Genomic DNA, 15833 nt, shown 5'->3' with positions numbered 1-15833 from the left:
TCCTCCAGACCATACGTGCACAGCACAAGGCTGTTGACACCAGCACCTAATTTATCAGTGTGTGAAGTTCTCTCCTCTGTCTTGAATTGACGTAGAAGGTATTTTGCCTTTGATGTGATATGCAAGGTTTGAAATGCCAAGATATTATTTTTATACTTTTTTTTGAGGGGAAAAATAGCTGGTTATTTTTATGGCCAGTCATATTGCGCAGCAGAAAGACAAGAGAAGCATAAGCCATGCTCATGCTTTAGGATCCCACCAAAGGTCAGGAAGTATTTAATCTGTCCAGCAGCAGAGCTCATTTGCCTTATAATGTATTTCCCTCCTTGCTCAGAAGCAACATTTGATTTTTCTAGTGCTGAAGGCAAGCTGCCAGACTGACACACCAGCAATGGGATCTGGGAGGGCAGCTTCCTTGATAGGCCAGATAGGCTCCAGAAATGCTGAGCCACCTTCTGCCCGGGTGGAATGGGCTTCACATGGTAAAGGACAAGCAGCCCGGAAAGAAGATAAGTTGGAAGATGTGACATGCAAAAAGGGAAGCCTTTTCCAAGTATGTGATTTGCAGACCGGTTTCTCCCACCCCACCTCTAGAAGCCATCTCAGTTTGAGTTGTGTACCGTCTCAAAGGGATGTGAAACTTCAGCTTGTCAAGAAATCTACCCCATTGCCTGTTCAGGGAAATCTCTTCATTCCTCGCATCCTCACCTCTGCTTCCCATCTGAGAAAGCAAGGGCTCGGCCTCAGCTGATGCCAGGCATGTCACAGAGCTAGCACACATGGGAAGGGGCTGACCCATCCCAGCAGTAACACAAGCCCTTGCTTTAGCTTCTGGTCCTCTGCATTATGCCTTGATGTCCATGTACCACACCAGGACAGTCAGCGTGCCGCATTCCCCACTTCCTCCTTCATCTCATCTGCTCGCCATGCAGCCATACTCAGTGAATCCTTCTCACCCGTGCTCTTCAAAATGCTCCTGAGACTGCTAGACAGGCAGACAGTCTGCTTCTAGGTGCTGTATTGTTACTGCATCCAAAGTTAATGAACTCAGAGGTTATGGGACTGTGTCAGCTGAGCCAAGGAGCTGTTCAATGGCAGCAGGATCAGGCCTTAAACCCGTTCTGTCCTGTCAGTTAAAATTAATGTCTAAATCTCAGGTGCAGAGTCTGTGGCTGGCAAGAAAGACAGGAGCACAGCTTGGGGATCTGAGAGTTTGCCAGAAGACAGGTATCTCGCCTGTGGAGCTGGGGTCAGAATATCTCTAAGGAAGAACGTATCTGGGCAATTCTTTTTGTCGGTCTCAGAATAAATTCTTCACAGATGAGTTCCTTCCTTCTCTAGCTGGCAAAACATTCCTTGGCATGCAATACTCCGTGCTTTGCAGTCCGGGGATGCAGAGCACACTGAGAGCTGTGGATTAGCATTAAGGATTGCAGTGATTTATTTTTTTTCTTCCATTAAGCTACTGAGCAGATTCAGAGTGGATGTCTCTCTTACGGGACAGTGTGGGATTGTGGTGCATCTGCTACAGCAGCGCCAAGAGACCAGGAGGCCGGGACTCCCCGCTGCACTACAGAGCTGCTTCCCTGAGTGTAGCCTCCTATTTGCAGCTCCAGTTCTTCCATCCCAGTCCCTTCACAGCCTCTCATCCCTCCCACTCCAGGTACAGAGCAGACCAAGCAGATTGTCTTTGCTCCCAGCACAGAGCCAGCCTTTGTCACCGTCCCCCAGAACAGCTTTGGGGAGCCCTTCGTACTCAACCCCAACACCTGGTCTCTGGTTGTTGAAGCAGAGGGTGTGCTGCTGGTAAGGACCAGCCCCTGTGCTCCATCCACCACAGGGGGCTTCAGCAGCTCCCTGGGGGCAAGTGTCCCAAACATAACCAACTCTCCCATCTCTCCTTCTAGGACTATCTGGTTTTGCTACCCAGCTCATACTATGAAGCTCCAATACTGCAGCTAAAGGTCACGGAGCCATGTACCTACCAGCCAGCCCCAGAACAAGCCACCCAGAAGTAAGGATCTCCACGTCTTTGTGTTGTGTGGGACCTACTCAGCTCCTCTTGGCCTGGGGTTAAGAAATATATACAGTCCACACTCTGTGAGGGTCTGGATGCAATAAAACTGCTTAGTGGAGCACTTTGCCATGGTTGATAAAGCCCGCTGAACCTGTGCTGTCCCAGAGAGCCAATGCATAGATCTCCTCATCCATGGCACAGTCAGTCTGTGTGTCCTCATGGACCCTGGAGGGCCAACTCACCCAGTAAGACCATAGCCCTCTCCTCTGCTAGGCTGGGTTCCCAGTGCCGGGTTGCATGTTAGTCAGCAGCCCTGGAAAATGGCTACAATGAGTTAGGTCTTGCTGGACTATTTAAAATGAATGAGCAGAGTCTGTTAGTGCTTAGAGCATCTCAGTGCATCTGCTTGCTCTGCTCAGGACCTCTCTGTCCATCTTGGCAGGAAGGCTGGTTGTGTTCTGGACATCAGTTGTCCCCTCCACTATAGCAATGATCCCCAAGATAAAGCACATTGCAAGGGGAGTAGTTGTTTGTTGTTACTGCCGTCATGGATCCTATAATAAATAAAATAAAATAAATAATAATAATAAATAATAAAACCAGAGATGTTCCTTTGGGCAGTGGAGCCTTCATGTTGGACCAAAGCCTTTTGCAAATCTTGCTGGGATCAGGCTGCATGGGTGCTCTTGACTCTTACAATCACGATGTAACAACCGTACTTTGCAATTTTTTTCTTAATGTTTTTAGCTGCCTCTTGTATAAGTACCTGTCTGTGGACGGCTTCCCTGCTGCGTCAGGGGTGGATGCGGTGTGCAGGCTGGACAACCGGTTACCCAGAGTGTGTCCCACAGAGCAGCTCAGCCCCTCCCATCCCCGGATGGCGACATGCAGCGGCACCGATGTGAGTGGCGCTTCTGTTTCATCCCTTGTGTGGGCACTGCAGCACTCATCCCTCTGCTCCTATCTGGTGCTTTACATACCCCTGGGCAGATTAGCAGAAGGGCTTTGCACCCATGTACACCCCCCTGTTGCCCCATCAGTCTTGCAGCTGTGTGCTTGCATGCCCTGTTGCTCAAGGCACCCAAAAGCAGTGTTTCACGTGCAAAGGGCTTGCAAGGACACGCGTGGTATATGGTAAGAGTTGGCCCGTTGTCCCCTCAGCTGCAGAGGAGGCTGGTTTGTAGCACAGGCATCCTGAACACATTCACTATGGGTGGTGGAACAGGAGACCCTCACTCAGTCATCCCTCTGTCCTCCAGGTGGAAGTCCAGCTCTCCCTGCCTATTGCCCAGCCTGGGAAATACGTGCTGGTGGTGGAGTACGTCAACACCAATGCTTTGCAGGTGGTGGGCATTGCTGTGAGCTCACCGCACTTAACCATGCAGCAGGCTACATTCATCTTCTACCCGTGTGTCTACAGGTATGGTCAGCTCTGAGAAAGAGAAAGGGTTTGGTCCTTCTCCAACAGAGCAAGGACAGGCCACCCCAGCTGAGCTTTTTCTGCTTTATCACATGAACAAAGCAATGCCTCAGCGTTGTACATCTAAGCTGTGTATGTCCAAACTCATTCTAGCTGGACATGGATTTTAGTGACTGTCTATCCCTGGGAAATACATGGCATCCCTGGCACACTACCTGTGCCAACGTAGTCCTCTAATGCCTCTCCCAGGAGATGATCTGTTGCTCCCGTTTACAGCTGGGTACATTGGTAGGGGCCCTGATTTAGGGAATGGCCTATGGGCAGGTTTATTGAAGCTGTTGGTGTGGGTGAAACCCTCTGCCTTACTGTAAAAGTGTCTGACTTCAGACTGCAACGTTTGCAGTAGGAAACAAATGTCTGGGGTGTCCTTGGGAAACCTCACTCTTATGACTTGCCAGAAAAAGCATCAAAAGATTTACAGGCACTTTGTATAAATACCTTCAGGACCCATAGCTGGCAAGACAAGAAATGGGTCATGACCCAGCTCAAGGCTGGCTTCAAAATCTGTGTTTCTCTTACAGTTTCCTTTGTCGAGGGATTGCTGTAGATTCCCAGAGCCGCATGGCAACATTTGAACTTACCTCGGAGGCTACCATTCGGTTCACCTCTGATCTGGCTGACTTCTTCCTGGTAAGGCTCCCTGCGAGGGCAGCTCTGTTTGCAGGTTGCAAGGAGGAGAGGCAGGAGCGGTACCTAACCTGTAGAAGGGTTTTCTAGTCCTGTTTGGACTGGATACTAGATCTTAGTCTATGTCATGAGCAGTCCAAGGTGGAGAACATGGTCAGTGGTGTGTTCTGAAGTAGATCATGGGACTGGGATTTTGGAGATGGGGAGAAGAAGCTGCTCTTTGCAGAGGGAGCTCTGCAGCAGTGTAGCAGTGCTTCTTTCTATTTTACCTTGAAGGCATTCAAAGTTGCTTAGCCAAGGATAGAACAATCCCATAAATATGTGGAGCTTTTAAACACCTTAGGGCTTATGCCAAGGAAGAAGGGGCAGTAGGGAGAGGCGTGACCTGCCATGCATTAGCTGACGTGTCTGATGAGGAGGTGCTTAGTGTGGTCAGCCTTGATCACTGGTGGGCACAAAAACTGCTGTAGGCTCCCAGTGGCAGAGGCTGTCATGTAACCAGCCAACTCTCTCTTTCATGTGCGGCAGCACAAAGTGTACCTCATACCTGCTGCACAGTTCACCATGGAGTTCATTGAGCCAAAGGTGCATTGCATCAGTGTCCACGGCACGTTTTCATCCAACAGGTAAGGGTCTCGGGTCCCTCAGGGTTTTAGCATGAATGTGGCTGTTTCCAAAAGCAATTGCTTACCCCACTTCCCTCAAGTTTGGAGCCTTTTCAGTTCTTGACCCAGGAAAAAAGAAATCTGTGGCTGAGGCGAAGCGCCTTGCCCGTGTCCACTGAGCAGGCAGCAATGAAGTAAGGACTGGAAGTCAGGCTGCTGGTCCTTTACCTGAACACCACACTGCCTCCTGTGGCAGACACTCAAGTGTCATCCTGAATAGCCTTTCCTGTGCTTGCTCACATCAGCAAGAGAAACTCACTGTACCTGAATTCTTGACACTGCTTTGAATCAATATTTGCACAGAAATTAGCTTGTGCAAGGCCTCAGGGGTCCTGGTAGAAAGCTCTCCCTTGGCAGGCATGCTTCATAATCTGCCAGATGTTACAGGGCCTGCTTCCGCTGCCACGACCCCCATAGTCTCTCTCTTTCCTTGTCGGAGATCTTTACATCCCGTTTTCTCCTTGTCTTGCAGCAGCTCCTGTGTTCCCTCAAGGTTCCTGAAACTTTCTCAGTTGATCATTTTGGAGGGGGGCCAGGCTCTGCCCATCGCTCCTGATGTCCCCCTGGCTCAGGCGGTCCACATGGCTCCAGCCGGGGTCCCAGTGGAACCTGCACCTCGGCCTCCCACAGCAGTGGACCCCACCACAGAGCTCATCCTCCTGCAACCACCACAGGTAGTGGCACGGGTATGGGTTGGGCTGGTTTGCTGGTGCTGTGACACCAGACACCTGGGGCACAGAGAAGTCTTCCTTCTCCATTCAGTAGCTTTAGCAATTAGCAATTTAGCAATTAGCATTTTCAGAATTTAATCAGGACTTTAAACTTGTCACTGAACCTGTAATTCCTGTGGACTGTCTTGTCTTAGCTCCATCCCACCCTGCTTGGTTCTCTGGGCTCCCAGGAAAAGCTTTGCAGGTAGCACCATTAGAGGGGGGGGGAGTGTGGAGACGAGGGGGATTGGTTTACCAAAAGTCTCAAGACCTGACAGCTGTGCAATAAGAGCACAAATTTGTGCAACAATAAAAAAATATCCCAGCTGTGAGTGCAGCCGTAAGATGTGGGGTTTTGTCTCTTTGTTCTCCTGTTTTGGGCCAGGCTGCTGTTGTGTTTAACAGCCGGATCCAGACCCTGGGACGCTATGCTTTCATCCTACACTACTACCAGCCCAACCATCCCACCTTCCCTGTGGAAGTGTTAATCAATGGTGGGCGTATCTGGCAAGGTGAGAAGAGCGGGGGACCTGGGGGAAGCTGCTGGTAGGCAGAAGCCCTGGAAAGTTTTTCCTGCCAGAGGGTAACTGCGGGTTCCCTGAGGAGTGCAAAGATGAAGCGAGACTGACTCATCTCTTCCAAACTGGGAGGGTGTGATGGGGGCTGCAAGGGAAATGTGGGACCAATACGTTTGTTGTCTTTTCAGGTCAGACCAATGCTACTTTCTGCCCACATGGCTACGGGTGCCGGAGCCTGGTAGTTTCCGAGGACCAAATTATCCTGGATGTTACTGATAATGATCTGACTGTGGTTGTTCGAGTGCCAGAGGGCAAGCAGCTGTGGCTGGTGAGCCTCTCTCCAGGAAGCTCCCAGGGCAAGCTGGACCAGGCTCCAGCAGGGCCGGAGTTTGTCCTTGGGAATTTTTGTCACTGTGGACTACAGGAATGTTTCCCACCATCACTCAGGTTCTGAGCTACCCTAGAAAGTTGCCATCTGCAACCTTAGTGGTGTAGAATTGAGGGCAGAATTCTCAGAGACAGGATCTGTATATGACAGTTATTTTTCACCATGTGGTTTTGATACCAAAACAAGGCAGGAGTTGAAGCTGTTGCTTTGCACACATAGCTTGTGATAATCCAGAATAAGCCTTATTTCTGCCCCAGCAATATTTTGCACCTGCATAGCATTGTTTGTCCAGGCAGGTCTCGTCATGGGAGCAGGTAGCCCTTGTTATCCTCAGGTAACAGGACTAGAAGATTGACCAAAATTTGGATAAATGGCTGAAAGACAGAATTGGAACCCAAGTGCCTTCATGTCTAGGAGTTTGAGATGACAGTGACTGCCTGCCTCTGTGCTGAAGCACAGCCAGTGCTGCCCTTTTGGGGTATCCTGCCTTTTTTTACTCCAGTGAACTCCAGAAGTGCCAATTCCCACATGGAGCATTAGAGTAGATGGACCCTGATGGGCAGACCCTAATAGAGAGGTAGACGCTGGTCTTTCAAGTACTTGGGCACTTTGTGTGTTATGTTCTGTCCCAGCAAGGGATGAGCTGATGAGAAGTTGGTGCATTTGGACTTCTAAGTGAGCTCATTTTGGACTGCATCTGTCTGGCTCAGCTAAGCAGCCTGGCTCACCCATCTTGTCCTTGCTTTGCAGGATTACATCCTTGTAGTGCCTGAAGACAGCTACAGCTCTCAGTACCTGCAGGAGGAACCCCTGGACAAGTCCTACGATTTCATCAGCAGCTGTGGCATCAACAGCTTCTACATCAAGTGAGACCCTTGGCTGTGGGTGGCTGCTCTGCTGTCCATGGTCTGCACACTCCTCAGGGAGCAAAAACCCCTTCCCTTCACGGGCCCTGTGTGTGGCAGGGGAGGGGTCTGGTTAAGGCTTTCCTTATCTAATGACCAAACCTGTGAGTATTTGGGGGATCTCAGTGTCACAGGGCTGTCCCTCCCACTAATTCACTACCCGTTGCTGCAGGAGATCCTGCTGGATTTTGGAGTGGTGGGGAGGCTGTGGGGGTGTGCAGCACAGTGATTCCTCCTGCCTTCCCCTGCAGCCCCAGCACATCATCGAGGTTCTGCCGCGACTCTGCCATCTCGCTCTCCCTCTTCTACAACAATGGGGCACAGCCCTGCCGGTGCCACGAGGCAGGGGCACGGGGCAGCCAGTGCGAGCCCTTCGGCGGGCAGTGTCCCTGCAAGTCCAACGTCATCGGGCGAGAGTGCTCCCGTTGTGCCACCGGCTACTGGGGCTTCCCCAACTGCAGGCGTGAGTTGTCCCATCTCCTGCTCTGCTTTCCCAGCACTTGCTGTTTTGCCTCTTACAGGGCTGAGGCTGATTTGGGAAATGGCTGCATTTTCCAGCCCTGTAATGGCTCCACTTGCATGAAAACAGCCCAGCTGCCCGCAGAGCAGTTGAGCTCTGCATCCATTGCCTCATGCTCTCCTTGGGCTGCCTGGGTCTTGCTCCCCCAAACACAGCCCCTTTTCTGCCCCTTCCAGCCTGCGACTGCGGGACACGTCTCTGCGATGAAGTGACAGGGCAGTGCATCTGCCCTCCACACACCCTGAAGCCGGAGTGCGTCGTCTGCGAGCCCCAGACCTTCGGCTGCCACCCCCTCATCGGCTGTGAGGACTGCAATTGCTCTCGGCCCGGCGTGCAGGAGCTGACAGAGCCGGGCTGCGACGTGGACAGTGGGCAGTGCAGGTGAGGGAGGTCCCGGCACAGGGCACGTCTGGCAGCATCCCTGGTCCCTGCTGGAGTGATGGGACTCGTCGGCCGGTTGCAGGGAGGAAACGTGCAGGACAGGGAAGTCCTCATCAGCACTGTGTCCCTGCCAGTGCGGGTGAAGCTCTGAAAGCCCGGCTGCTCCCTGCACAGCAGCACGAGGCGGAGGTTTCTAATGCTGCGGCTCTTGCGTCCCATCCAGGTGCAAGCCCAATATCATAGGGCGACAGTGTGACCTCTGTGCCCCCGGCTTCTACCACTACCCCAACTGCTGGCGGTGTGACTGCCACCAGGCTGGCACCGAAGCAAGCGTGTGTGACCCAGTCACGGGGCAGTGTCACTGCAAGGTCAGTCCTTTGATGCCTTCACGTGGTGTGTTTCTGCTCGGCTCAACTCTCCTGCTCTGGCAATACAGCTGGTTCAGCCTGGGGAGGCTGTGGGTGTCTGGCGTGGGGCAGGAGGGAGCAGAGCTTGAGAAGGAGAATGCCTGTGTGCTGAGCTGCAGCCAGCCCACCCCATGTGGTTGTGGGTTCAGAGCACCCTGAAAGACTCCTTCTCCCCATCTTTCCTGGCCATGAAGGCCTACTTCGGGCTGTCACTGCGGAGACAGGCAGTCTGAGTCCAGCCCTGTGTCAGAGCCCGTTGCAGGTAAAGCCCTGTTGACTCCTCCTGCTTCTGTGTGACAGCAGAGTAACCTAAACTGCTGCTGAGCTACCTGCTCCAGCCCCTTTGCAGGGCTCACAAGTGCTTTCTCCAGGTGAATTTAATGTTTCATGGTGGCGTGCAAGCAAACATGTTCGGGGACTGTTTAATTGTCTTTCAGCATCACATGATTGTGCTTTGATCACTCATATGGCTGTCTCTGTCCTCCACTAAGGTCTAGTGAGGAGCTGCTGACGCTGTTGAGCTTTGCTTGTCTTCCAGGAGAATGTGGAGGGCCTGAGGTGTGACCAGTGCCGCCTGGGGACATTTTCTTTGGATGCCAGCAACCCCAAGGGCTGCACCAAGTGTTTCTGTTTTGGTGCGACCGATCGCTGCCGCAGTGCTGAGAAGCACCGAGCTGAGGTGAGAGGGCCCGGGGGCCACCAGAGCCTGCAGTTCAGTTGTGTTCCCGTCTGCCTGGCTCCCTGCTGCCCTAGGGTCTCTGTCCTGCATTAATCCTACCCCTCTGGAAGATACACTGTGAGGAGGGTTATCTTTGTCTCCCTGTGCCCATCTCCCGCTTTCAGCCCCTTTTCCTAGTCTCTGGGGTCTCATAGGGTGGAAAATCATGGCATGGGGGGACTGTGCCAGGCAGGAGGCAGGGGTGGTGCTCAGCTTTCTAGTGGCTTTATCAGGATGCATGTGAGATTGTGAGCCTGTTATCATCATTTCTGCTGCTCTGGGACTTGCTCTTCTGAAGCATCAGCACCCAAATACATTCTGTAGCTCCACCAGAAGATCTACGGTTGCTCTTCCCCCACAGTTCATCGACATGAACGGGTGGCTCTTGCTGAGCAGTGACCGCCAGGAGGTGCCGACGACTCTGAGCCTGCAGGAGCAGCTCCTCCGTGCTGATCTCAGGAACCTCCCAGATGCCTACCAGGAGCTCTACTGGGTTGCACCCAGCTCCTACCTCGGGGACCGGGTAAGAGCCAGTGGCAGCTGGACCAGCAGTCATGCACATCCCTGACCCCACCAACACGTGTGCCAGCAGCATGCCCGCTGACATGCAGGCATTGCGCACCCTCTGGTGGAACATGGACAGCTCTGACCCAGCTCAGTGGTGTGGACTTGCAGCAACACATGCAATTCGGCTCTCCCTTAGGTTTCCTCCTACGGTGGGCACCTGCGCTACGAGCTTCACTCTGACCCACGGAGGGGTGACGTGTTCATTCCCATGGAGTCCCGCCCAGATGTGATCCTGAAGGTGCAACCCGAGAAATTCCTTGGTGCCCCCTGCTAATGCATGAGCAGGATGAGGTGGTGACTGACACCTTCCTTGCTTTTCCCAGGGAAATCAGATGAGCATCATGTTTCTGGAAGGCACCTACCCTTCCCCAGGGGAGGTATATGAAGGCCAGCTGCAGCTGGTGGAGGTGAGTTTGCACACGCAAGTGTGTACCAAGTTAAATGCTCAGATGCTACTGAAGGGACAAGACTAGCATGTAGACAGAAGGGACAATTGCTTTGAGCTCAGTATTTTAGGTGCTGCCTATTGCAGCAGAACTGTCTGTGAAGATCCAGGGGCTTTTTTAGCTGTGCAAAGGGGAGACATCTCAGCAGCAGGGAAGTGAAAGCTGGGCTGTGGATGTTCAGGTGCCTGTGCTTCCTGCCAGTAATGTCAGGTCTTCTCCCACTAGGGTAAGTTCAGGCACACAGAGACACACAACCCTGTGTCTAGAGAGGAGCTCATGATGGTGCTGGCAAACCTGGAACAGCTGCAGATCCGGGCGCTCTTCTCCCAGCTCTCTTCCTCCGTGTCCCTGCGCCGCGTGGTCCTGGAGATGGCAACAGATACAGCTACGGGCATCCGTGCCAGCAACGTGGAGCTGTGCTTTTGCCCAGCTAACTACCAGGGAGACTCCTGCCAGGTAAGGGTGAAAGCAGACGTGCTGCTCCAGGCAGGGGGGAGTCAAACAGTCACATTTTGGGTCTCAGCCACCCCTTGTGCTTGGTGTGGGTGGCAGCTGTGGCGTTTGGACACTTGTGCAAAGCAGTGGTGCCAGAGTACCAGCTTCCAAGCCAACCCCTGAGGGCTTCAGTTGAAATTACAGCTCAGGTTGTGCCGGAGAAAGGAACAACATCTCCCGGGCTCCCCCACACCAGCCCGCTCCTGGCTCCCCTCCCACCACAGCACAGCGCACCTGGGAGAGGTGCGTTAGCTGTGTCTGCTGTCTTGGAAGAGGCATGATGGAGAAATCATTCAGGTGGTGCAGACCAAAATTAAGTGCATGCAGTACCTTGGAATAGGTCCTTCTCTCTGACAAGGAGCAGGAAGGAGCTGCACTGAAAAATCTTTGTTGTTGCTTTTAATCTCTTCTCCATCAGTATGACCCTGTGGGAATTCTGTCATGGAAACTAAATTGGTCTCTTTGCTTTGCCTGAATGTATTGGGCTGTTTTTCAGATCTCCGTCTTTTTCTCTGTCCTCAGGAATGTGCTCCAGGTTACTACAGGGACACCAAGGGGCTCTTTCTGGGAAAATGCATCCCATGTCATTGCAACGGCCACTCAGATCAGTGCCTGCCGGGCTCTGGGATATGCCTTGTAAGTAAACAGTGAAACAGCGTGATATTTTGGAGTTATAAGGTCTGTAGCATGTGATTAAAAAGCTCTTCACATACTAACTGAGCTGGCAGGACTGTGCCTGAATTGGAGCATTAGCTGCATGTGCCATTTCAGGAGTGGTCCCACTCAGGGTCAGCTTAGGGTGAAAGACAGTTCTGGGAAAGAGGAAGGACTGAAGCATCCAGATATCTGGTGGGGAATTCTTTGTGCAACCCATCATTTCTTGCTGTCAGTGCTGAGCCTGCAGCCTGCCTTTTCCTTGCAGAACTGCCAGCACAACACAGAGGGAGACCACTGTGAGCGATGCAAGGATGGCTACGTGGGCAGCCACTCTGCCGAAGAACGCCTACAGTGTGTTGGATGTCCGTGCCCTCTTTCAGTTGCCTCCAACAAGTAAGCACCCTTGGGTGGGATTGTCTATTTGGCTTCACTGTTTAACCACTGGGAACCACGCTGTGCCACATCAGGGCATTGGCTTGGCACTGGCAGGTGTCCCAATGCCAGCCTTGTCCATGGCCTCTTACCCAAGGCTCCAGCAGCCCACACCGAGTGATCAGCTCCCCTGGCAGGATGTCAGAGGTAACTGCATCTTCCTGTTCACCCCTTGTCATTTCAGTTTTGCCGTCGGTTGTGTCCACAAGGGCTCCAACACGCAGTGTCTCTGCAAGCCTGGCTATGCTGGACCCAACTGTGAGCGGTAAGGATGATGGCACCCATGTTTCTGAGGCCGTGCACACCCAATTCCCGTGCAGCCACTGCTGTGGCAGAAGTGAAGTTGTCCCAGTAGAGACTGCAAAGGAAATGGTTGGCTCTGCCTTGTGTGCTTTGCTCTGGCAGGATTTCTTTCACTCCTTTTCAGACTGCAAACGCCCTTTTGCTGTCTCCACTGCTGATATATTGTGTTACTGTGGGTGTATGTCTTGGTTGTGCTTTGCCTTGACTTGCAATCTGTATAAAGGCACCTTTCAGGGGTACCGTGAGGCAAAACACAAAGTGCTTTGAGATCCCTGAGGGTTGCAGCAGTTAAAACTGTTGGATGCTTGCACTGTTATAATTGCACAAGACTGAAGCATGGTGCCAGCATGAGCTGTGGGGATCCCCCTCAATGCCTGGCTGTGTTTTAACTTGCTGTATTTCTCCAGGTGTGCCCCAGGATACTACGGCAATCCCTTGGTGATTGGCAGCTCGTGCCAGCCCTGCGACTGCAGTGGGAACACAGATCCCAACATGTTGTTCAGCAGCTGTGACTCCCTGACAGGCGCCTGCACGGGGTGCATGCACCACACGGCCGGTGCGCGGTGCGAGGTCTGCACCCCTGGCTACTACGGGGATGCAGTGGCAGCCAAGAACTGCACACGTGAGTGGGGCAGGCAGCAAGCACTGGGGGGGAGGAAGATGGACAGACCGACCGTGGACATGTTTAGCACCTTAGCCAGGCTGTGCATTGCCCCGATGAGTCACGCGCTTGGTTGCACACATTGCAGGCATCCTCCAAAGGCAATAATAAGAAAAAACACAACTCCAAAAACCTGCCCTCCAGCATCACAACTCCATAACCTCCAATCCACCCCTCGAATGCGAGCTGCCAAACCACACCCAGGCTGGAACGGTCTTTCCCCGAGCAGCTACTGCAGCAGCAGTGCTGGCACTCCCTCGGGAGTGTGGGTTTGCACAGCCCACTCCCAGCACTGCTCATCTCCCTTTGAGGAACAGCAGCCAAATTGCAGCTCACAGAAGGGAATCTGCCCTGGGCAGGTGTCATGGGAATAAGTTGTCGGCAGGAGCAAATCCAAGAGGAGGGAGGCTCTGTCTTTGCTCTGACTGTTACAGATAAGGGAGAAATAGGATTCCCTGTCAGGAATAAGGTTTGTGAGTGGGTGAGCAGCCTCCTTGGCATATAACTGGCTGTATTTTTCCCTGGCAGCGTGCAACTGTTCGCCTTGTGGGACAGAGTCGTGCCATCCACAAACCGGCCAGTGCTTCTGCAAGACTGGAGTGACAGGCCAGCACTGCGACCGCTGTGAGGTGAGGGCCGTCTGCATACTGGGATGGTGCCTGTCCTTGGCACAGGGACGAGGGGCAGCCCCGGTGTGTCGTCCCCAGGCCTGTGAGCGGAGCAGTGCTGGAAGCTGCGCTGGCAGCCAGGTGGTTAAGACTGGATTTGCATGAGCTGCCTAGGCATGGTGAAAGCCTATTAAAGATCTGGCAGCCAGCGATGGAGGCAGTGTTCAGCTGCAGCCTGGGCAGTAATGTGGTACCCTTTGGGAAACTGCAATAAACCCCATTTCCCTGCATGCATCCAGTGTGGGCGTTGCAGGGCAAGGGCAGGTTTGCAGGGCAGTGCTGCGGTGTGTCTGGGCTCTTATTGCAGCTCCACACCTTTGCCATGTTGATAGGAGTTTTGTGGTGGCCAAAACACTCCTAGAAAGCAAGACTGGTGTCCCACATCGCCTCGGCCTGCTCCAGGAGGGAGGCACGCATGCCCTCTTGCTGAACAGGGCACCCACTGTTCTGCTTTTCCCTAGGATGGGTACTACGGCTTCGAGGGATGCTTCAGCTGCCGGAGGTGTGACTGCGATGTCGGTGCCGTGGGGAGCAGTTGCCATGCACAGACTGGCCAGTGCAGCTGCCTGCCTGGCGTCAGCGGCTCACGCTGCCAGCAGTGCGCCCCGGGCTACTGGGGCTTCAGCGAGAGCGGCTGTACAAGTGAGTCCTGCTTCCCGGGTGTTGGGTCCCACACGTGGAGGAGTGGGACAAAGCATTGGTGGCACGTGTGCTAATTGAATTGTTAAAGGTGGAAAACAACTGACTGCTATCTGAGTTCCTGTGCATGTTGCTAGGTTGCACAGGGAAACCCCCAGCAGTGGCGTGTAGATAAGCAGGGATGCAATTGCACAGCTGGAATAAAACCATCCCTTCCCCTCCCTCCGGGGTGGCAACAGCACAAAATGATGCCATGGGCGTTTCCCTGTTATTAAACTCGGCAGAGTGCGAGTGCAGAGGGGGCTCCTGCGACCCGCGCACTGGGGAGTGCACCTGCTCCAACGGGCTGACAGGGAAGCAGTGCGACGTCTGCATGCACGAGTATGAGATCCCCGTGGCAAACGGTCCAGACAGCACGAGGTGTGAAGGTCTGTATCCTGCAGTCCTGGGGAAAGAGGTGAGGGAAGCCCCGGGAAGGGGCCCTGTGCTGACCGCTCCGTTCCCCTGGCAGTGTGCGACAGCTGTGTCCTGCTTCTGCTGGAGGATCTGCAGAGCATCGAGATGTCCTTCCCTTCCATTCGCAGCCAGCTGGTCAACCTCAATGCCAGCTCCATCGCCTGGGCTCGCCTCCACGGTCTCAACAGCACTATGGCAACTGTCGCTGTACGTGGAAGGTTTAACATCACTTTCTGCCCATGTTTCCTGGCCCATTGGCCTGATTTCGGCTCTTTTATTCCAGAACCAGCTGCGTGAGTACCAGAGAGCCATGAACAAGGTCAGGCAAAGGGCTGACGAGCTGGAGGATGAGAACGTGGACCTCACACAGGACCTGAACGCGCTGCAGCACAAAGTAGGGTATTTCTCCATCTTCCTTTTCCAGAGCATGAGTCCCTCCTTTTACCTAAAATGAGGGCTTTGAAGGCTGTGAGGAGCCTAGTTCAGACAGGATGGATCTCCTGCCCAGCTAGCACTAGGCCTGAGGGTCGGGGTCTTTTACTTAGATGCTCAAGCTAAATTACCTGCATTCCTCCCTTGGAGGGCTGTTAAACATCTTGTGATATTGATGGTTGTTTCTTGATTTATTACTTGCTTGTGAGGCAGCTCCAACTTTAACCAGTAAAAACAAATTCAATAAAATGTCATTTATAGAAGAAGCATACGAGGAAGGAACGTGAACATCCAGGTCCGTCCTGGATGTATCTATGCTGTGGCAGGGAGCGCCTGGGCCCTATCAGCAAATGAGTCGACCCTTTTTATTATAATAGTCCTTGGAGGCCTCAGTACAGCAACACCTTTTGCAAGATGCAATCTAAACAACACCAGTTGTGTCTTCAGAGAACTTATAAACTGAGCAAGATTTGATTTGATTTATAAACTGCCTGCTCCTAATCTAAGGGAGAGGGAGAAGTCTCTATTTGATGATGTATGTCCCCGGGCAGCTGCATGGACAAACTGCCTCTGTGTATATGTACATCTACGCTCTGAACAGTCAAACTGCAGCCTTCCGTCTCTTCTTGTGTCCTGGTCAGGACCCAGGTGGACCTGGCTCCAGGCTCTAGAGCTTTTCTTGTGTTAAGAGCGCAGGACAGTGCTGTCCTCTGTGGTCTTAGGACTGTTTCAGGATCCAGA

The 15833-nt window shown here is 53.0% G+C and overlaps 1 protein-coding gene across 1 annotated transcript in view; it reads left to right on the top strand.

The window, feature by feature from the left end:
• LAMA5 (laminin, alpha 5) overlaps positions 1 to 15833 on the top strand; it is a 53184-nt gene that overhangs the window by 25165 nt on the left and 12186 nt on the right. The window contains 27 exon segments of the mRNA XM_009326801.1: positions 1664 to 1806; positions 1908 to 2014; positions 2765 to 2918; positions 3277 to 3437; positions 4019 to 4127; positions 4653 to 4750; positions 5262 to 5463; positions 5885 to 6011; positions 6206 to 6345; positions 7156 to 7271; positions 7562 to 7773; positions 8007 to 8211; positions 8435 to 8579; positions 9157 to 9297; positions 9698 to 9859; positions 10040 to 10141; positions 10227 to 10310; positions 10575 to 10805; positions 11367 to 11480; positions 11767 to 11894; positions 12118 to 12198; positions 12644 to 12858; positions 13426 to 13526; positions 14027 to 14207; positions 14489 to 14632; positions 14716 to 14867; positions 14944 to 15054. Coding sequence (XP_009325076.1) covers positions 1664 to 1806; positions 1908 to 2014; positions 2765 to 2918; positions 3277 to 3437; positions 4019 to 4127; positions 4653 to 4750; positions 5262 to 5463; positions 5885 to 6011; positions 6206 to 6345; positions 7156 to 7271; positions 7562 to 7773; positions 8007 to 8211; positions 8435 to 8579; positions 9157 to 9297; positions 9698 to 9859; positions 10040 to 10141; positions 10227 to 10310; positions 10575 to 10805; positions 11367 to 11480; positions 11767 to 11894; positions 12118 to 12198; positions 12644 to 12858; positions 13426 to 13526; positions 14027 to 14207; positions 14489 to 14632; positions 14716 to 14867; positions 14944 to 15054 — 3866 coding nt within the window.

Source organism: Pygoscelis adeliae, unplaced genomic scaffold (genome assembly GCF_000699105.1).
Source record: "Pygoscelis adeliae isolate BGI_AS28 unplaced genomic scaffold, ASM69910v1 Scaffold286, whole genome shotgun sequence".
Classification (NCBI taxonomy): domain Eukaryota; kingdom Metazoa; phylum Chordata; class Aves; order Sphenisciformes; family Spheniscidae; genus Pygoscelis; species Pygoscelis adeliae.
Note: the sequence above shows the minus strand (reverse complement) of the source record. Positions and strands in the feature narration are given on the sequence as shown.